Source organism: Cervus canadensis, chromosome 33 (genome assembly GCF_019320065.1).
Source record: "Cervus canadensis isolate Bull #8, Minnesota chromosome 33, ASM1932006v1, whole genome shotgun sequence".
Classification (NCBI taxonomy): domain Eukaryota; kingdom Metazoa; phylum Chordata; class Mammalia; order Artiodactyla; family Cervidae; genus Cervus; species Cervus canadensis.
In genome coordinates this window covers 35836545-35855020 of record NC_057418.1, presented here as the reverse complement: position 1 = coordinate 35855020, position 18476 = coordinate 35836545, and the positions used below count along the sequence as shown (strand labels likewise).

Sequence of the window (18476 nt, the reverse complement as noted above, 5' to 3'; positions counted from 1 at the left end):
CCACTCCCCGGGGCCTGGGCGGGTCCCCTGGGGTCTGCGTGTCTCGTCTCAAAGCATCTGTTTTCCTCCCCTTTCTTCCAGCATCCTCCTGGACGAAGAGGGGCACATTAAGATCACAGGTGTGTAAGTCTCCCCACCCCCAACATTGACTTCATCCCGGCCCTGGTACACGGGGCACCAGCCCAGAGCCCAGGCCCTCCGTCACCAGCGCGTGTACATGCATCCCCGTGGCCACGGCTGCTTCTGTGTGTGCCTGTCTTCCTAGGGAAGTCACAGCTCCCAGGCGGCCCTCCTTCCTTCTCTCCTTCTGACCACAGACCCTTCTAGCACCTTTCCTGCTGACCCTCAGCGTCACTGGATGTTTTGTTCCTGAATCTCATCTCAGCATGTCTGCAAGGGCGTCACCCCGCTGAAATCTCAGACCCCTCCTGCCGCCACTCAGTTCGGTGGGACCGAGTACCCGCCTCGTTCCCTGACCCCCGCAGTACTGGCCTCCTCTCACTGAGTCACGTTCCCAGCCTTACAACAGCACCAGCTCATCGTCTTACAGCCCTGGTGGCCAGGAGCCCAAACCCGTCCCACTGGGCTGAGGTCAGAAGGGCTGGGCTCCCTTTTGGAGGCTCCGGGAGGATGGTCTGCTCACCCCTCCAGCCGCTGCTTCCCTTGCCACAGGGCCCATTCTTTCCTTTGGAGCCAGTGGTCCCAGCTCCCTTCTCTTTCTGACTCTGGCCGTGTCCCCCTGTCCAGAGGAGGGCCTTGAGCTTCATCCTGGAGCCCCGGGTGACTGCCCATCTCAGGACACACACCTGGTCACTCCTGCAGGGAGGGCCGGGTCAGGTGACCCATCCACAGTTTCCAGGGTTGGGGCGTGGACATCTGTGGGGGCTGCTCTGCTGGCCCCCCACTGACCGGGTCCTGGCCTGGCCTTCACGCACACCCACTGCCTGTGTCTGCCAGCTGGCCGATCACGAGTGCTCCCCCCTCACCTCCGGAGGCGGCTGTCCCTGCTCGGGGGGCAGCGCTCCACCCCAGTTGCCGTCAGAGCCTCCTCGTGTCTGCTCCGGGGCCCCAGGCGCTCTGGTCTCCCTGCTGTCTCTTCTCTCCTTTGGGCTGGCTCACCCCACTCCTGATGGCCCCCCATCCCAGCACAGAGCGCAGAGTAGTGACAGTAACTTCTCTTTAATGTCAAACAGTTAGACTTTTCAAGTTTCTCGTGAACTATGCATGAGAACACGGCACTAATATGACACAGCCTTCAGAGGCACCCTCGAGGCAGGGGGTCACAGGTTGGGGGGCTCCTGTGGTGTCCACTGGCGTGACCTGCTGCTGAGTCCACCTTGACCTGTTGGTGCCTCTGTGCTGCCCGCATGGAGGGCAGCAGAAGAGATGAACGCTTAGAAGCCGAGAACCTAAACCTGACTCCCGCAGCCAGTTGAAACAGTTCAGAAGTGCCAGCAGGCATTTCGTGGAGATTTAAGGTTCTGCTAACACCTGTCTGGTTTTCCCTGCTGAGTGAGGAACTGCACGTGTGTGTTGTATAAACCCCACGTGTGCACACGTGTACAGAGGTGGCTGGAATAAGCAGGAGCGGCCACACTAAATGTATGTGTCATATCATAGGGTTTTCTTCTGGTGTTAGTTCTACAAGGTCTTAGCGGTCTTCATAGAACTGTTCAACTTCGGCTTCTTTGGCATCAGTGGTCGGGGCATAGACTTGGATTACTGTGATGTTGAGTGGTTTGCCTTGGAAACGAACAGAGATCATTCTGTCATTTCTGAGATTGCATACAAGTACTGCATTTCAGACCCTTTGGTTGACCATGATGGCTACTCCATTTCTTCTAAGGGATTCCTGCCCACAGCAGTAGATAATAATGGTCATCTGAGTTAAATTCACCCATTCCAGTCCATTTTAGTTCGCTGATTCCTAAAATGTTGTTGTTCACACTTGGCATCTCCTGCTTGACCACATCCAATTTACCTTGATTCATGGACCTAACATTCCAGTTTCCTACTCATTACCGTTCTTTACAGCCTCGGACTTTACTTTCACCACCAGACACATCCACAACTGGGCATCGTTTCCGCTCTGGCCCAGACGCTTTGTTCTTCCTGGAGCTGTTTCTCTGCTCTTCCCCAGCAGCATATTGGACACCTCTTGACCCGGGGGGGCTCGATCAGAGGATTTTGGCTTCTTCTGATGCAGTCATTGCCGTCTCTGTTATTTATTAGCGACCCCAAGTTCGTCATTTGTCATGATTTGTCATTTTGACACAAATGACAGACAAGCCCCCGAGACTCTGATGTGCAGAGCAAGGCACTTCGGCAGTGAGTGTCAGACCCATGTGGGTGGCAGTGAGGCTGTCTTAGCTGTGGGCTTTCTTGGTCCTTACTCGGCCCGGGAGGAAGTGACGTAACCTGAAGTTCACAGACGATGAACTGGAGGTGTCTGTAATCTCAGGACCACGTGCTCACAGTGTCCCTCACCCCCTGGGTGCAGTAACATGAGCGCGGCAGGATGGCGCCCCTGGCTGGTTTTGAGGATGAGATCTGGGGATGGTGACCCATGGCAGGAGCTCTGAAGCCCCATCAGACTTGTCTGTCTTCTACTTCATGCCTCACCACTGGGGGCCACCTTCCTGAGCACCCTTCTGCCCATGACCCCTTTCTGGTCCCTTTCTTTGGAACAAGTTTCCTCTTCCCTGCCCGTCCATCAGAGCAGCCCCAGAGCCTCTCCCCTGGGCCGCCGACGTCCGGGGTGTCCTGCCAAAAACGGCCTCTGGGGAAGTGGCATCAGAACACAGGCTCCGGGCGCCCTTGTGAGCACTCCCGGATGTGTTCATTCCGACAGACTCTGACGGGGAGGCGCGGGGCCTGGCTCAGCCTCTGTAGGCAGCGTGGCCCCAGGAGGGCGGCGAGGGGAGGGCTGGCCGGGCAGCCAGGGGCCTGAGCACCGCCCGGAGCCTGAGCGCTGTGTTCTGTGTGTCCCTGTAGATTTCGGGCTGAGTAAAGAGGCCATCGACCATGACAAGAGAGCCTACTCCTTCTGCGGGACGATCGAGTACATGGCGCCCGAGGTGGTGAACCGGCGGGGCCACACGCAGAGCGCAGACTGGTGGTCCTTCGGCGTGCTCATGGTACGGTGTGCTCACGGTGGGACACCCACAGTCTGCAGGCGCCCGGGTCGCTGTGCCCCTGTGCGCCTGCCCATCCCCGGAGCTCAGAGATCCGGGAACAACCCAGGAAAACAATGCCCGTTGTGTGACTCATCCGTCCCCGAGCCTGGCATTTCCTGGCAGCCTCCCCTCCGTCCTCCCCAGGCTCCCAGCATCGGGAAACAGAGCAGCGATTCAGCTAAGGATACAGATGTGTGAAGAGTCAGACCTTGATCCTTAACGCACTTAACATTATTTGAAAGGGTGCGGTCATTTCCAGATTAAAGACATTTTTCTTATTTCAATCACAGAATCCCTCTACTTAGTCATAAAAGTCACCACGAACCAAAACACACGAGTGGAGCTTTTTTTACATCTACGTCTAGAAACGTGGATTTTCTTCGGATCGTGCATTTGCAGGGCATGCGGCAAACACCGTCTAGACGGGCCGTCCCGTAGTCATGGCAGAAGTGGTGCTGGCCCACACGGCCCCCTGTCCTCAGCCCTCCTTGTCCCCTGCCCCCGTCCCGCCCCCTGCACCGGGCCCCGAGCTGGCGGCCCCTCACGCTTGCGTGCCCTCAGCAGGAACCAGACCTTGGTGGCTCCCGGGCCTGATGCTGGATGGGAGAAGCATCATGGCCTCTCGGGGTGGTCCAGCCCCCTCCTCCTTGTGCGTGTAATGAACGAGGAGACCGAGTGACAGGAATTCTCGGAGATTCCACGGAGCTTGTTCGGCTGCCTCTTTCCAGCACACGCCCCACACCCTGGCCACGGGACCTCTGGCCTCTGTCCTGCAGGGTGTCACCCGTGTGCCTTCCGGCTGGTACCCAGGAGGCTCACTCGGTCTCTAGGTTCCGGGCCTTGGTCCCGCAGACTCACAAGTGCGGGCTGATGGGACTCGTCAGCACAGACACCTGACCGCAGTCTGCAGGGCAGACACGTCAAACCAGTTCGGGGGCGGGCTGGGGGCGGGGGGGGGCATCAGTTCCCATGGCGTTAGCCTGGACGCCAGGGCACGGGTGTCCAGAAGAGACCACCCACCGCCCTGGGCAGCGCCCCCGCCTCCAGGGTCAGTGTGATGTCTCCCCTCCAGCCACTCACAAGGAAGTCAAACTGTGATGAGAAGGCTGCTCCCCAAACAGTCACAGCAAATGACGCAGGTTAATCCAGGCAAGGCAATTGGCACAAGTGCTTGGCCTCACGCGGGCCCCATGAGTGCTGGCTGCCAGGGCGCTGGTGAGGCTCGCTGTATTCACAGTTATTTAGACCTTGAGTGGCCCCAGCTGAGACGCAGTCTGTCTTCCCGGCGGAGGCCCCTGAGATGGGACGTCCAGCTGTCCCTTACGACCAGCCGTCTCTCTTTAGACACATCAGTGAGACCGTCAGGTTAGCTTCTCCCCTGGAAGGTAACCACCTCCATGGCTCTGCTCTTGTTTACGTGGGTGCTTCCCCGTCAGCCTGTCTGGAGGGTGTGTGGTGGGGGTGGGTGCAGGGCGTCAGCACCCTCACTGCAGATTTTACCAGAAGTTTGGTATCACCTTCCTGACACAGGCTTCCTGGTCCCAGGTCACAGTTCTGCATCTTCAGGAACAATTCTGGTTCTTCAGCCTCTGTCCCCCTCCATCCCCCCTGAACCCCTCCATCCCCCTGAGAAGCACGGGGTGGGGTGGGCTCCCTGAGCGCCACCAGCTTCCTCCCATCCCTGGACCCCGTCCCTACACTCTCAAAGCTTTTAGGGTATACACTGGGCTCGCCAGAGACTGCACAGAGGTTCCCCCGGGAGCCCGTGCCCGAAGCTCTGAAGTCACAGGACGCCACGCGTGCCTCTGCGTACCTGATGTTTATCAGTAGCAGAGCAGGAGGCCGGCCTGAGCCCGGGAAGGACCGTCTTAGTGGCCAGCACAGAAGACTGCACACAAAACCACACCCAGCAGAGCCAGCTGGAGTTAGCGCTGTGAGGCTTCTGGGGGAGCGGGGACATGCTGTCCACCTCGTCTGTGTCTCTGTATATTAAGACAACAGGCATAAAATCTATCCCAGGAAGATAAAATATGCCTTACATGCTGTTTTCTGGCCAAAATCATTGCATGTTTAATAAATGGAGAGACTGAAAGGGAAAAAAGGAACAGTGAAGACAGAAAGGAAGATGAAATGAGAAACGGTCGAGGGAGGAGAGATGTGAGAGGCAGAGAGGAGAGAGGAGGGCCGGGAGAAGATGCTTGCACTGTGTCTTCTTGGCGCTTGGCCTCATCTTGGCTCATGAACACAAGCGTCTCATCTTGTGTCATGAACACCTGTCTCTGCGAGGGTCTGCCGGGCACAGGGGAGACCCTCACGGGTCCCCCCCAGCAAGGTCTGGGCCCCAAGGGTCCACAGGCAGTGACAGCAGAGCGGGCCTGGATGCCCTGGCCCCCCCGACCCCTGCACCCAGGGAAATGGCCCTCAACGTTGGAGACAGTGGCCCAGAGAGGCTGGCCTCTCGCCCCTGCTGTCTGCCGCGGTCCTCACTGCAGGGACTGCCTGGCCACCCTGCTCTCGGGCCCAGGACACTCCATCCTGAATTACCCACTTAGGGGCCCGTCCGCTCCACATTCAGTGTCTCGTGACCGCTGGGCCGGGGGATCACAGTAGGGTGAAGGAGGAGGGTCGTCTGGGTGATGAGTCTGCACGGCTCTCAGAGTCCACAGGGATCCTCACATTCGATCTGGACTGAAAGCTTTCTCTCCCCTCCCCTCCCCTGCCTCCTCCTCACCGAGCAAATCCACTGCCCCCACCAAGGAAGGACGGGTCCTCAGTCGCCCCCGTGGAAGGTGCGTGGACATGTCCTGCTGCCTCTGCAGGTCCCCGTCCCAGCACTGACCCCTGCTTCCTGCCGTGGAGCTGAGTTATTAACCATCGCCCGCCCATCCATCTCCGCACTGAACGCCGAGTCCCGCCATGTGGCTCTGTTCTAAGCAAGCACGTGGGCCGGCGCCCACATGTAACTGACCAGGCCTCTGGTGGCCACGTGAACTCAGGCACACTCTGCCCGTCTGGGTCTGTCCACTGGGCAGTGGGCTTGGTCTGAACACTTGCTCCCATTCTGTGTTGCTCTGCAGTTCGAGATGCTCACGGGGTCGCTGCCGTTCCAGGGGAAGGACAGGAAGGAGACCATGGCCCTCATCCTCAAGTGAGTCAAACTCCCACCTTGGGATCCACCCCAGCACTTGCTCGCCCCTTCTGATAGCAAGAGCTTCCGTCTTCGAAACCAGGCGTGTCCAGTAGGCAATGATGGTAGTGAGCATCCTTGGCATTTCCTTGTCACTGGATAAAGCGAGTGGGGTGTGATTCTAAAGAAATCTTCTATCAAAGATTCTGTTTCCCATCCATGAAACTCATCAAAGTTGTCTGGTGGCAGGGTCTTTAGACATGATGGCTGGTAACCTTCAGAAATGCAGACTCAGGGGCAGGGGGAGGCAGGGGCTCCCAAGAGAGCCTCCCTGCTCTGCCTGTTGCCGGCTCATGCCGGGGCCCGAACTCTCCTGCCTGACGTGGGCAGGAGTCGTGTGTCCCACGTGAATGAGTGTGTGCATGCTAAGTCACTTCAGTCGTGTCCAACTCTTTGCGGCCCTTTGGACTATATCCTGCCAGGCTCCTCTGTTCATGGGGTTTCCCAGGCAAGAATACTGGAGTGGGTTGCCATTTCCTCCTCCAGGGGATCTTGCCAACCCAGAGATTGAACCCATGTCTCTTATGTCTTCTGCATTGACAGCTGGGTTCTTTACCACTAGTGTCATCTGGGAAGCATGTGACTGGGTGTGAACATAATTTTCTCCTTAATGTTCATGCAGAATCTTGTACCACAAAAATAAGTTTTGCTCTTAGAACCCTAGAAAGACATCTAAATGTAGAGAGCCAGTCTTTCTGTAATATCCTTTTTTAAAGCATCATTTAGGCTCTTAGTTCCCCGACCAGGGATCGAACCCACGCTCCCTGCAGTGGAAGCACCAGGTCCTAACCGCTGGACCAGCAGAGAAGTCCCTTGCTATAACACCTTAAATATGAACAGGCTTCATCTGAGCCAGATGTCAGATAGCAAGCCGTGGGAGAGAGAGAAGCAGGCAGAGGGCTGATGAGAGTGGGGAAGTGGCCCCTGGAACAGGTGGGCTCCAAGTCACTCCAGAAGCTCTCACTGCTCGGGGGGCGGTGTGGAGGGGGGCGCTCACCGCACCTGCAGGAGAAGCTGTGAAGCTGCTTGGCCTCATGACCAGCTCTCTCAAACTCTGCTTGCAGGTGGACACACAACTTTTATAAAACCGAGAGGCACCTACAAACCTTGTGTTTTTTTAGATCACGTCATTTTATAAATAGAAGGAGACATCCCATAAACTGTTTTCCTGTATCAAGTGACCTTATACTGTGATGACATGCGTCACTACAATCTGCTGTTTCTATGATGGCCTCTGCTCCTTTTCATTCTAAGGGGGCACAAGACCATTTTTGGGAACTAGAATAATTACCCCCCCCAGCAAATCCCAGGTGTGAATTTACAGCCTGTCACTTGGAAGTGGCAGCATTTCTGAAGGGGCAGTGCCAGACTGTGGTCACGTGGTCCCTGAAGGGAGGTGGGGGGTGTCCAGGACCCCAGGGGCCTGCAAGGCCCTCCTTTCCCAGATGTGACCGCAGACTTAACTGGAGGCAGATGGGAGAATCCAGCTGCCTCGTCAAACTGAGAGATTCCTAAAATGTCAGCAACGTCACTCATCTCTCCAAAGCCTTTGATGTCGTTGTCTCAGGAAACATAGTTAATTTCCATTTAAAATGTTACTTATGTTCATGGGAGCATTGCTGTTTATCTCTAGGGGCTTTATTGTTTTTTAATGAATTATTAAACAGCTACTGTGCATAGCTTCTCTGGTCACGTTGGTTTGATTGGACTTCTCTGTGGATGCCGACTGCAGAAACCCAGAGCACTAGGGCAAACTCTGGTCCCCCCCGGCTCATCCTTCCCCTGAAATATGACTGTGCTTTTCAGAGCCAAGCTAGGCATGCCGCAGTTCCTCAGTGTGGAGGCCCAGAGTCTGCTGAGAGCGCTGTTCAAACGGAACCCCTGCAACCGGCTGGGTAAGCCCCCCTGACCCCTGAGCCACCCGGGGCTGCCCGGGGGGTGGTTGGAACATGGAGGACGCACAGGTGTGAACCAGTGGGGAGCGGAGCTCAGGAGGAGCCCTGCGTGGTGGCACCAGGTGGGGGGCTGGAATACAAGGACCCGGTCCCCCCGTACTTCCTTGCTGTGATACCTTGAGCAGAGGGCTGCCCCCTCTTGTGCCTGGGTTCCTGCCTGTGAAGCGAGGGTCATAGCAGAGCTTCTTCACGGGCTTGTGAGGAAGACCTCCAGAGCCAGCATGGTACCCGCCACGTAGGAAACACGCAGTGTGTGTGACAAAGGAGGGTGTGAAAAGCAGAGATAATCGGAGAGCACAGACCCAGGGGTGGGGAGGGCATCTTTCTTTCCCCGCCGCTTCGACAGACAGAGTCGTCGGAGGCTCAGGTCCTGGCAGAGGAAACCACCGTCCTGTGCGATGCGTCTTAACAGGTCTTGTTAAACTGTCCCCCGAGATCACTGCAAGAAAGGCAGAGTGGGCGAGGAGGGACTGTTGGGCTGTCCCTGGAAGGGCCGGCAGCACTAGACAATGAAGCATGAAGCACCCGGCTAGGTCCTGAGTTCACGCCAGAAGCAGAAGAGAGAACCAGCTATGGTGCAGAGGAATCCCTCTGGTCTGTCATCCTGAGAAGTCATCACGCAACCTGCCACCAGTAGCTCTGCTGATGATTGAAACTTTGATTTCGGTACCAAGGCTTTGTTATGAAAATCTGCCCAGTCTCTGCCTTGTCGTTTGTGAGTGCCAGGACAGACTCCGGACACCTGTTCCGTTATGGATGCGTATGTGACCATGTGTGCAAAGTGCCTCCCTCCTAGGTAGCAGGCACACCAATCCACTCCACTCCCAACTGCTCTGCCCTTGGGCAGTGCCCAGGTGTGGCCTCACCTGCCTAACCTCCCCAGTGGTAGAAACTGGAGTCAGGAACTGGAAATGAAGACGTCAGCTCATTTATCCACTGAAACACACAGGAGAACAAACAGTTCAAGTCTCATCCCTTGCAGCGATTGAAGAATTCTGTCTTGGGAGTCCCTCTTTTCTTTCAAATATCACAGCATTTGGTGGGGAAAATTCTCATGGGGAACCGGGTGACTGTAACCAAGCTGAGGGGAGGGGAAATGTATTTGTTCTTCCTTTGTTCTGGAAAAAGGAAATAATTTTCTGAATTTACTTTTGTCTTAGAATTTAACATCACAAAAATCATAGCTCTCTAACCCAGAATATTGTTCTGTTATTTAGTTTGCATACGTGATGCGAGAGAAAGATGGATTGATCTCATTAGGTGGATAAATAATCATCAAATTATACTAGCCTAGTGGAGCCTGCCGCAGCCTGGAAAACAGACCATCCACGGCCAGAGACTGCCCTCCTGATAATCTCTAAAGTGAATTATTGTAAAGGTTTCCAGGAGTTATGGACCATCCTGCAAGAACACTTCATATTAATGTCATAGGATGTGCAGACTCATATAAAGAGGAAATCATAGTAGGAATTATTACTCACCCAACTTGACCCAGGTCGGCTACTAAATTTAATTACCTTAAATCTTTGGCCTATAAAGTGAAAATTATGTTGTGTAGATTAATTTTGCTCTACACAGGCGGCTAGATTAGAAGGCTGGGACTTCTTCCCCCTTTTGATTGCCTTGAGCCTTATTCTTGACCACCACCGCCCCCCCCCCCACACAGTCCCCTGGCCGTTTGGTGAGTTTGTCAACATCAGAAGATCTCATCCAAACCCTGGGTCCTCTCATCAATCTGTGGTTTGACCCCATCACCTTCAAGTCAACCCAGATCTCTGTCCATTGATCCTTGAACTGTAGAGGGGTCCCCTCTGTCCACATTTCCGCTCTTAAGCTATGACCAACTTAGAAAGCATATTAAAAAGCAGAGACATTACTTTGCCCACAAAGGCAATCTAGTCAAGGCTATGGTTTTTCCAGTAGTCATGTATGGATGTGAGAGTTGGACTATAAAGAAAGCTGAGCGCCGAAGAATTGATGCTTTTGAACTGTGATATTGGAGAAGACTCTTGAGAGTCCCTTGGACTGCAAGGAGATCCAACCAGTCCATCCTAAAGGAGTTCAGTCCTGGGTGTTCATTGGAAGGACTGATGCTGAAGCTGAAACTCCAATACTTTGGCCACCTGGTGCAAAGAGCTGACTCATTGGAAAAGACCCTGATACTGAGAAAGATTGAAGATAGGAGGAGAAGGGGATGACAGAGGATGAGATGGTTGGATGGCATCACCAGCTCAATGGACGTGAGTCTGAGCAAACTCTAGGAGTTGGCAATGAACAGGGAGGCCTGGCGTGCTGCAGTCCATGGGGTCACAAAGAGCTGGACACGACTGAGCGACTGAACTGAACTGATCAGGACCCTAGTGATATGGGGTCAGGGGCCACCTTGCCCCAGGGTGAACTGATCCCAACTAATCACATTTCCAAATAAGGTTGCCCATGAGGTTCTGGGGTTAGGGCTTGACCACATGAATCTGGAGGAACACAGTTCAATACCTCTGAGAGTGAGCCCATAGCATCTGCAGTGGAAGAAACGGTGGAAGTTGTCTGGTTGGTGTCACACACCTGGCAGGTGACAAGACCGAGGCCCTTGCCCCAGATCGCCTGCTGGAGGCGCTGTGGCTGCCGAGCCTGGAGATTGTGTTTCTACCTGGTCGTCCCCTGGAGGCACGGCATTCTCACCGAGTCCGAGTCCAGGTCCCCGGCCACTGCTGGCTGCGGGCGTGCACTGTTCAGTGAGGTGCCCCGCGTAGCTGTGGTGGGTGCTGGGGACACAGGCCGGTGATGCTTCCCGGGAAACCCTGTCATGTGGGTGAAGAGGCCAGAAATCTCAGGTGGAAACATCGCTGCCTTTTCCCTGGAGACCTGAGGAGGAGGAGGAGCCAGCAGAGGGAGCCCCCTCCCCGGCAGGATGCAATACCTGAGGGGCAAGGGGCAGGGGCAAGGTGGGGCTGGGGGACAGGCAGATGGAGGAGGCAGGAGGGCCCCCAGCCAGGCCTGGCAGAGGCTGGGTGGCCAGTGGGTGGGACGGCAGGAACAGGGTTCTTTTCTGTGCCATAAATGGAGAGATTTTACTTTTAAATTTGTCAAAAACGGAGTCAAATTTGTGTCTATTTCAACCATGGTGCAAGTGGACCCAGCAGCTGGAAGACTGGATTATTTGGGCTTCACCCTTGTTTATTACGCACTGTGGTCTGTTTGGTGATGGAAGCAGGCACAAAATACACTGGCTGCGATAGTCAGGAGGGCCCCCCGGCAGGGCTGCCTGAGGACCTGGGGTGGTGTCTCCAAGCCCTGTGTGTGTGTATCAGCGTGGGGGTTGGTGGGGGGCATGGGTTCTGGGCCGGAGAAACACCACGCAGAGTCACGGAGGATCCTGTAGCACGTGAGAGCACGTGTGACCTCAGGCAGCCGAGGGGAGGGGCCGGGGAGGCCATGCAGACTCAACAGTCCACCTTGCAGTCCCCGAAGGATACAGCGAGGGGGGCACGGCGGTCTGGTTTCTCAGCCGATCATTCTGGTCGTGAATTAGAGAAGGACCCTCTGGGGGTCCCTAGCTCATCCCTGTGAACATCTGCAGCTTCTCTGGAGAGTCCTGGGACATCCCGGGCTCCTGGGAGACCAGGCAGCAGGGTCTAGAGTCAGACGTGCTGCTGAGCATAAAACAGCATCACCAGTAACCTACCACCGACCGCCCCGGGGACACCGGGGGCAGGGCCAGCCGCTTGCGAGGGTTCTGCTCTTCTGGCTTCCGTCTCCTTTCCAGAGTCCATCTCCACAGGCTGTGCTCTCCTGATCTGGCTTCAGACACTGGCCACCCTGCTCTCCAGTCATCTCCAGCCCCCCTGGTGCCACCGAGACCTCTCGTGCTGGGCTGGCCTTTGATGGCTTGGTCATGACGAACACCCTGCCCCTCGCTGGGAGCTGACGGTTCCACACCAGCCCTGAGGATCTGTTGGGGCCCTGCCCTCAGCCGGCAGGGCCCTGGGAGATAAGACAGCTACGGCCGAGCAAAGATTCTAAGCATCAAATGAAATATCAAGCTGACTGAAGATACTTCAAAGCCATAAAAATGACGTGTAGATCATCTGTGGGTGATGAAGACGTAAAAAGGAGACCTAGTGTTCAAATCCTGGGCGGCTATAGACTGGCCTTCAGGAGTGCGCGGGTTCGATGGAATGCAAAGTACGCGAGGAAAATAGCCAGATGTAAGCGGATTGTGAACACACCTGAAAGAACTAGAGAGCGACTCCATGTGACTCTCAGACAACAAACACAGCACCAAATAAATAGTTCAACAGTCACGAAGGGACCAGGGATTAAACATTTCCCCAAACCTTCTGTGGCCAGGAAGATTCAAGGAAAACATTTTTGGCAGATCCTCAGAACTTTTGAGGGATGATTTACTGAGACTGTGGGAGCTTGTTGATGATTGGGCCCAGGAGGAAATGAACAGGTCTCCTTGTTAAAAAATGTGCAGTGGAAGGGTTCCAGGTGGCCAGGGTCAGAAAGGGTCAGGTCCCGGCCACAGGCCCAGTGCTGCGTTTACAGCCGCGCCCAGTGGAGGTCGGTTCCCACAGATGTAACATCACCGTTTCATCAACACGGAGAAATCCAGATGTGGTCCAGAGAGCCGCCTTCGGGAAGACGGCCCTTGAGTGATCACAGCAGAAGTAATTAAATGTGGTACTTACTCACACTGCAGAGAGTAAGCGTGAATTCTTGAATCTGCATATTTGGCTGGCATCGGGATCTTGATGAAGGCTCGCTAAGCTGCCTAGAGATTGCTCTTCTGTTCTGAATGTTTCCGTCCATGCGCACCTGCCCTTGGGGCACTTGCCTCTGGGGACAGAGTGAGGCTTGAGTGTGTTCGGTGACGACCCCACAGCACGTCAGCCGAGAGTCAGCGACAAGCAGGCTCCCCCGACTCTCCCAGGATGGATCTCTGCTCACCGCTGTTTGTCAAGTGTGTTTAAGCAAAAAGGAGTTGTCAAGTGCAGAGTCAACTATGTTAACTTGTTTCAGGAGAGGATGAATAGAACTGGAATCCAAAATAATCACCCCACTTTCCCTAGGAAGGTTGACACAGGCTTCAGAGAGCTGCGTGCAGAAACGTTCTGTTTTACATTTCCCTGCTCTGGAATACTTATAATTTTTGAGTCATAACCAAAGTGTCAGTTCACCGTCGAGTGTTTCCTGAGGCCTAGAAGCACAAACATGGTGCAGAATCTCACTGCAGTGGAAGAAGGTGCAGATAAAAACGTGCCCAAGAAGACCCAGCTGGTACAACAGAGACTTGTACTTATACCAACACCTGTATTTCCTGTCTGTCCTGTTTTGTTTCGATTCCTGCAGCATGTACTTGCAAATAACGAATGAGCATGAAATGGCAATGGGTAAAACCTGCAAAAAAGACCGGTGAAAGTATTTATCACTCAGTCATGTCCAACCCTTTGCGACCCCATGGACTATAGCCCGCCAGGCTCTTCTGTCCATGGGGATTCTCCAGGCAAGAATACTGGAGTGGGTTGCCATCTCCTCCTTCAGGGGATCGTCCCAACCCGGGATCAAATCTGGGTTTCTTGCATTGCAGGAGGATTGTTTACCATCTGAGCCACCAGGGAAGCCCCCCAAAACAGCTAAAAGAGTACAAATCAGAGGTGATTTTTCATTTTGCTTTAATCATGGTGGCCAGAAGTCTTTTTCAATCCTGAATCCTGGGCTTCATCAAAGGAGGCCTGCGTGCAAGTGGGTGCAAAGCCAGAACATTCATTCTCGACATGTTCCAGCAGCTGCCTGGGCACCTGGGAGGGCCGCCAGGTGCTGGGGACGCCCAGGCTGGACCAGATCTCTGGGCTCAGGTTAGGGCTTTCTATGGAGATGGGCACGGACTTGCGGAGGGTCCTCAAACAATGCTTTCTCTCCACTACTGACAACGCTCCTGACACTAGACGCTCGGGGTTTCCACACGGACGGACGCTCCCCATCTCTGCAGACACCCACTGGGTCCTAGGATTCAGCGCAGTTCTGACCGCCCGAGTTATCCCGGACCCCAGAGGGTCACGGTCACTCTCATCAGACCCCCCGCCTTAGACACCAGCCGGGGGTCCCAGGTCGTCGCTGTGCTTCCTGCTGACCAGGTGTGAGCCCAGGGTTCCCGGGACCGCCCCCCACCCCACCCCCCAGCTTTGGTAATTCAGAGAGCAGGTCCCAGACCTCAGGAAGGTGCTCCCATGACTGTTACTGATTTGTTGCACAGGATGCTCTAAAAGATTAGATGAGGGACCTCCCTGCTGGTCCAGGGGTGCTGTGGCTCACTTAGGGGGAGAGCCCTGTGAAGTGTCTGCCTCCCAGGTCCCTGGAGGGGACATTCCAGGTCTGACCCTTTCCTCCTCTCTATGGTCATTTGCACATCAAAGGGCTGATCGGGAGGTCCCGGAGGCTAGTGTGGTGACGGGGCCGGGGGCTCTTTCCCACCGTGCTGGCCTGGCCAGGCTTGTCCTCCAAGATGACCTGGTGCCACGGGCAGCTTCTCGACGAGGCCCACAGCAGGCTGTGTCTCCTGGGACCCCCAGTGTCCCAGAGGAGGGTCCCCCGGCTCCTCCGGCTGGACGGTGAGGCTGGGTCGGGGGCTCCACGGGGACCACAGTGGCTTGAGGTGGCCAGGTGCCATCTGTCCTCCACGTCTTCCTGCCTCTCCCGAGGATGAGACTTCAGGTGGGGTGGGGGCGGGCTGGGTGGGGCTGGACCTGGACGAGGTTTTGCACTGGTGCAGGGCTGGGCCCCTGGCGCTCGGGGTGCCTCCCGCACAGCCTGCTCCTTTGAGCTGGAAAGCCTCTTTCCCTCAACGTGCAGCAGGCGTTGGACTTGCCCGCCGGAGGCGGCCCGCCACCCCTTCCCGCGTCCGTGGCGAATCCCGCCTTCGTTAGTGTTGATGAAGCCACGTCAGCACGTATTCACTCCCTGAGATGTGGAGGTCCCGGCAGGGTTCACTCTGGGAGGCGTGGGATCCGTGACGACGTGCGTCCGCCGTCAGGGGCCGGACAGTCCCGCTGCCCCGATGTCCTCCGTGCGCCCCTCCCTCGGGCCTCGGGATATAACGTCAGCAGCAAAGCGGGCAGGGGTGAAGCAGGAATAAGCAGCGGGCAGCTCTGTTGGCACTCAGTGTCCAGTGCTCACAGGGGTGGAGCGGCTCCCTGCTGGCCTGTCTCAGGCTGCTGTCCTGCAGGACACGGGCGCCCCGGGCTCTGCCTTCCTCCCCGGGAGCCCCGAGCCAAGTCTCTCTGTGCTGGGCTCCCCCCCACCCTCACCCGTGTCCTCATCCTGCAGGAAGGCCCGGCCCGAGGCCGGTCCTGATGGAGCCTGGGCCGGGCCTCCACGTCCTTGCCCAGCTGCCCGGGGAAGCCCACGGCTGCCGCTGGGGGCGTCTAGCCTGCCCCTTCCCCGCCCCCTCTCAGCTGGTCACAGCCCCGCAGGGCGGCGTGGTGGTCTGTGCGGGCTGTGAGGCGGGCAAGGGGGTGGCCGGCAGGAGGCGGAGCAGCTGGGGCTGCTTCTCCCCGGAGGTCGTCGGGACCACCCTGCACGTGCCGCCGGCACCCGCCTCACTGCTGCGTCAGAGGGCGTGCAGTCACGGGGGTGCTCTGACATCAGAGGGTGTGCAGTCACGGGTGTGCTCTGACATCAGAGGGCGTGCAGTCATGGGTTTGCTCTGACATCAGAGGGCGTGCAGTCACGGGTTTGCTGTGACATCAGAGGGCGTGCAGTCATGGGTTTGCTGTGACATCAGAGGGTGTGCAGTCACGGGTGTGCTCTGACATCAGAGGGCGTGCAGTCACGTCTCTGCTCTGACATCAGAGGGCGTGCAGTCACGGGTTTGCTGTGACATCAGAGGGCGTGCAGTCATGGGTTTGCTGTGACATCAGAGGGTGTGCAGTCACGGGTGTGCTCTGACATCAGAGGGCGTGCAGTCACGTCTCTGCTCTGACATCAGAGGGTGTGCAGTCACGGGTGTGCTCTGACATCAGAGGGCGTGCAGTCATGGGTTTGCTCTGACATCAGAGGGCGTGCAGTCACGGGTTTGCTCTGACATCAGAGGGCGTGCAGTCGCGTCTCTGCTCTGACATCAGAGGGCGTGCAGTCGCGTCTCTGCTCTGACATCAGAGGGCGTGCAGTCGCGTCTCTGCTCTGACATCAGACGGCGTGCAGTCGCATCTCTGCTCTGACGCTTTCTGCTCTTTGGCCCCCCAGGTGCCGGCCTAGACGGCGTGGAGGAGATCAAGCGCCACCCTTTCTTCGTCACCATCGACTGGAATGTAAGTTGCCAGCCTGGGTCCCTTCTGCATAGAAACCGCAGGGAGGTGGGGCTGGGGCAGGGGGCGCGGCAGCTGCTGGGTACAGGCCAGTGGTCAGCGTAGACCCATCCCCTGGAGGAGGGCGCTCCCTTGGGGGTTTCCCAGGTAACAGGCCAGGGAGCCCCCACCCTCCCCTGCAGCTCTAGGCCTGGAACCCATCCAGCCCTTTGCCGGTTGGAGACCATGGGCCCCCGTGGCCCTGCAGCCCTCCCGCCTCCCTGAGGACCAAGCCAAGGACACCCTGGGCTGGTCCCAGCTCCTCGGAGCATTGGGTGTGGGGCCTCTGGGCCCAGACTGGGGGCAGCTTCCTGCCTGGAGTCGGGGTCCTGCCCGCACTCAGCTCTCACTGCTGTGGAAGCTGTTACAGAAAGGCATTACTCAGACCGGGGAAGGCAGTTGTCTGTGATGCTTGTTCAAGACCTAAGGAAGACTTTTTGGGGGGGCTGTCACGATGGTGTGGGGACCAGTTCGGGGGTGGGGTCCTACCTTCAGGAGAGGGGTGGGGCGAGGACCGGGGGTCAGTGGGCAGAAGGTGATTAAGGGGAAACACCTGGGGGTTCCAGCTAAACCCACCTGCCAGGACTCATGCTGAGGTGGGCATCGTGATCGAGCCGGGTCGGTGTCCAGGGTGATGAGATGTGGAGGGCAGGGGGTGGTCAGACTGACTCGGGACTCCTGCAGGAACTGGACAGAGCAAGAGGGGGCTCCTACAGCCCCCACTCCGCCCCGCGAGAGCCCAGGAACACTCGGCCTGGGGGACTGGGGGTTCCAGACCTAGAGCTGGGGCTTGGGTGAGACATGGCACTGTTAGACCTGGCTTCCGAGGTGAGAGCAAAGAGGAGCCTTGACTCCTTGGCAATGAGGTGCCTAGGGAACCCGGGCCGCCCTGCCAGGGCGGGGGCTGTGCTGGGAGGTGACCAGCGCAGGATGGGAGGGGAGGGCACCCAGCAGCCGCCCGTCGCGAGCCTGGCTTGGGGCCGCGGGCAGACAGGCTCACCCCCTGCCTGGAAGAGGAAGGGGCTTGTCCTGGGACGGGGGCCAAGTCAGCGTCTCGGGATGCATGGAGTTTTCAAAGCACGACAGCCGGGGACACTGCAGGCTAGGCTCCGTGCGTCCCCGAGAGCGCAGGTCTGTGCGAGCCCTGGGCGAGGCCGCGGTGCCCGGCTGGCCCTGGCCCTGCACTCGGGGCAGAGTCCCCGGACTCCTGTGCCAAGAAGGTGGCACGTCCGTGTTCCGTCAAAGCAAATCGGGCTGCAGTTAGGTTGGCAAGCTTCTTCTGCTGTTTTTAGCGCTTCGTTTCACTTGGGTTTGCTTTGGTGTCTGAGAGAGGCCCCCGGATGCACTCAGACAAGCTTCCCTGCCAGCATCTCATGTCTCGGGGTCGGGTGGGGGAGGACCAGCAGAGAGGTCTCCCTGAGCCCCCCGCTCTGAGGCCCCACTTGGTGCAGGCGGACGTGTTTCATGACCCCTGAGTGCTCGCCCGCGTCCAGGTAAGCAAGTGCCCAGGATACAGCGATGGAAAGACATCGCCGCCCTCCAGCCACTCCGAGGCCGGGGGGACCGCCCTCCATCGTCCATCCACAGAGGCGGCTGCAGCGGGGCGCCCCATGGGGGTGGGGGCAGGGCTGCAGAGGGGACTGACGAGCGGGGCGGGTGCAGAGGGAGGGAGTCCCCGCAAAGACCTCCCACCTCCCGGGGCTGCAGCCTCAGTCCAGCCTCCCAGGTCCTCCCTGGGACGAGGAGCCAGCAGCCTCTCCAGCCCCCCAGGTCATCCCCGGGACGAGGAGCCGCCATCCTCTCCAGCCCCCAC

At 57.3% G+C, this 18476-nt stretch overlaps 1 protein-coding gene across 5 annotated transcripts in view; it reads left to right on the top strand.

Moving 5' to 3' along the window:
* RPS6KA2 (ribosomal protein S6 kinase A2) overlaps nucleotides 1-18476 on the top strand; it is a 279876-nt gene that overhangs the window by 220237 nt on the left and 41163 nt on the right. For all 5 annotated transcript variants that reach the window (XR_006267302.1, XM_043457442.1, XM_043457444.1 and 2 more), the window contains exons 7-11: nucleotides 82-119; nucleotides 2995-3137; nucleotides 6254-6324; nucleotides 8170-8258; nucleotides 16563-16627. Coding sequence is in view for 4 of the 5 variants with exons in the window: in XM_043457442.1 (XP_043313377.1) it covers nucleotides 82-119; nucleotides 2995-3137; nucleotides 6254-6324; nucleotides 8170-8258; nucleotides 16563-16627 (406 nt within the window). In the remaining variant the exon portion in view is untranslated. The remainder of the gene's footprint in view (nucleotides 1-81; nucleotides 120-2994; nucleotides 3138-6253; nucleotides 6325-8169; nucleotides 8259-16562; nucleotides 16628-18476) is intronic.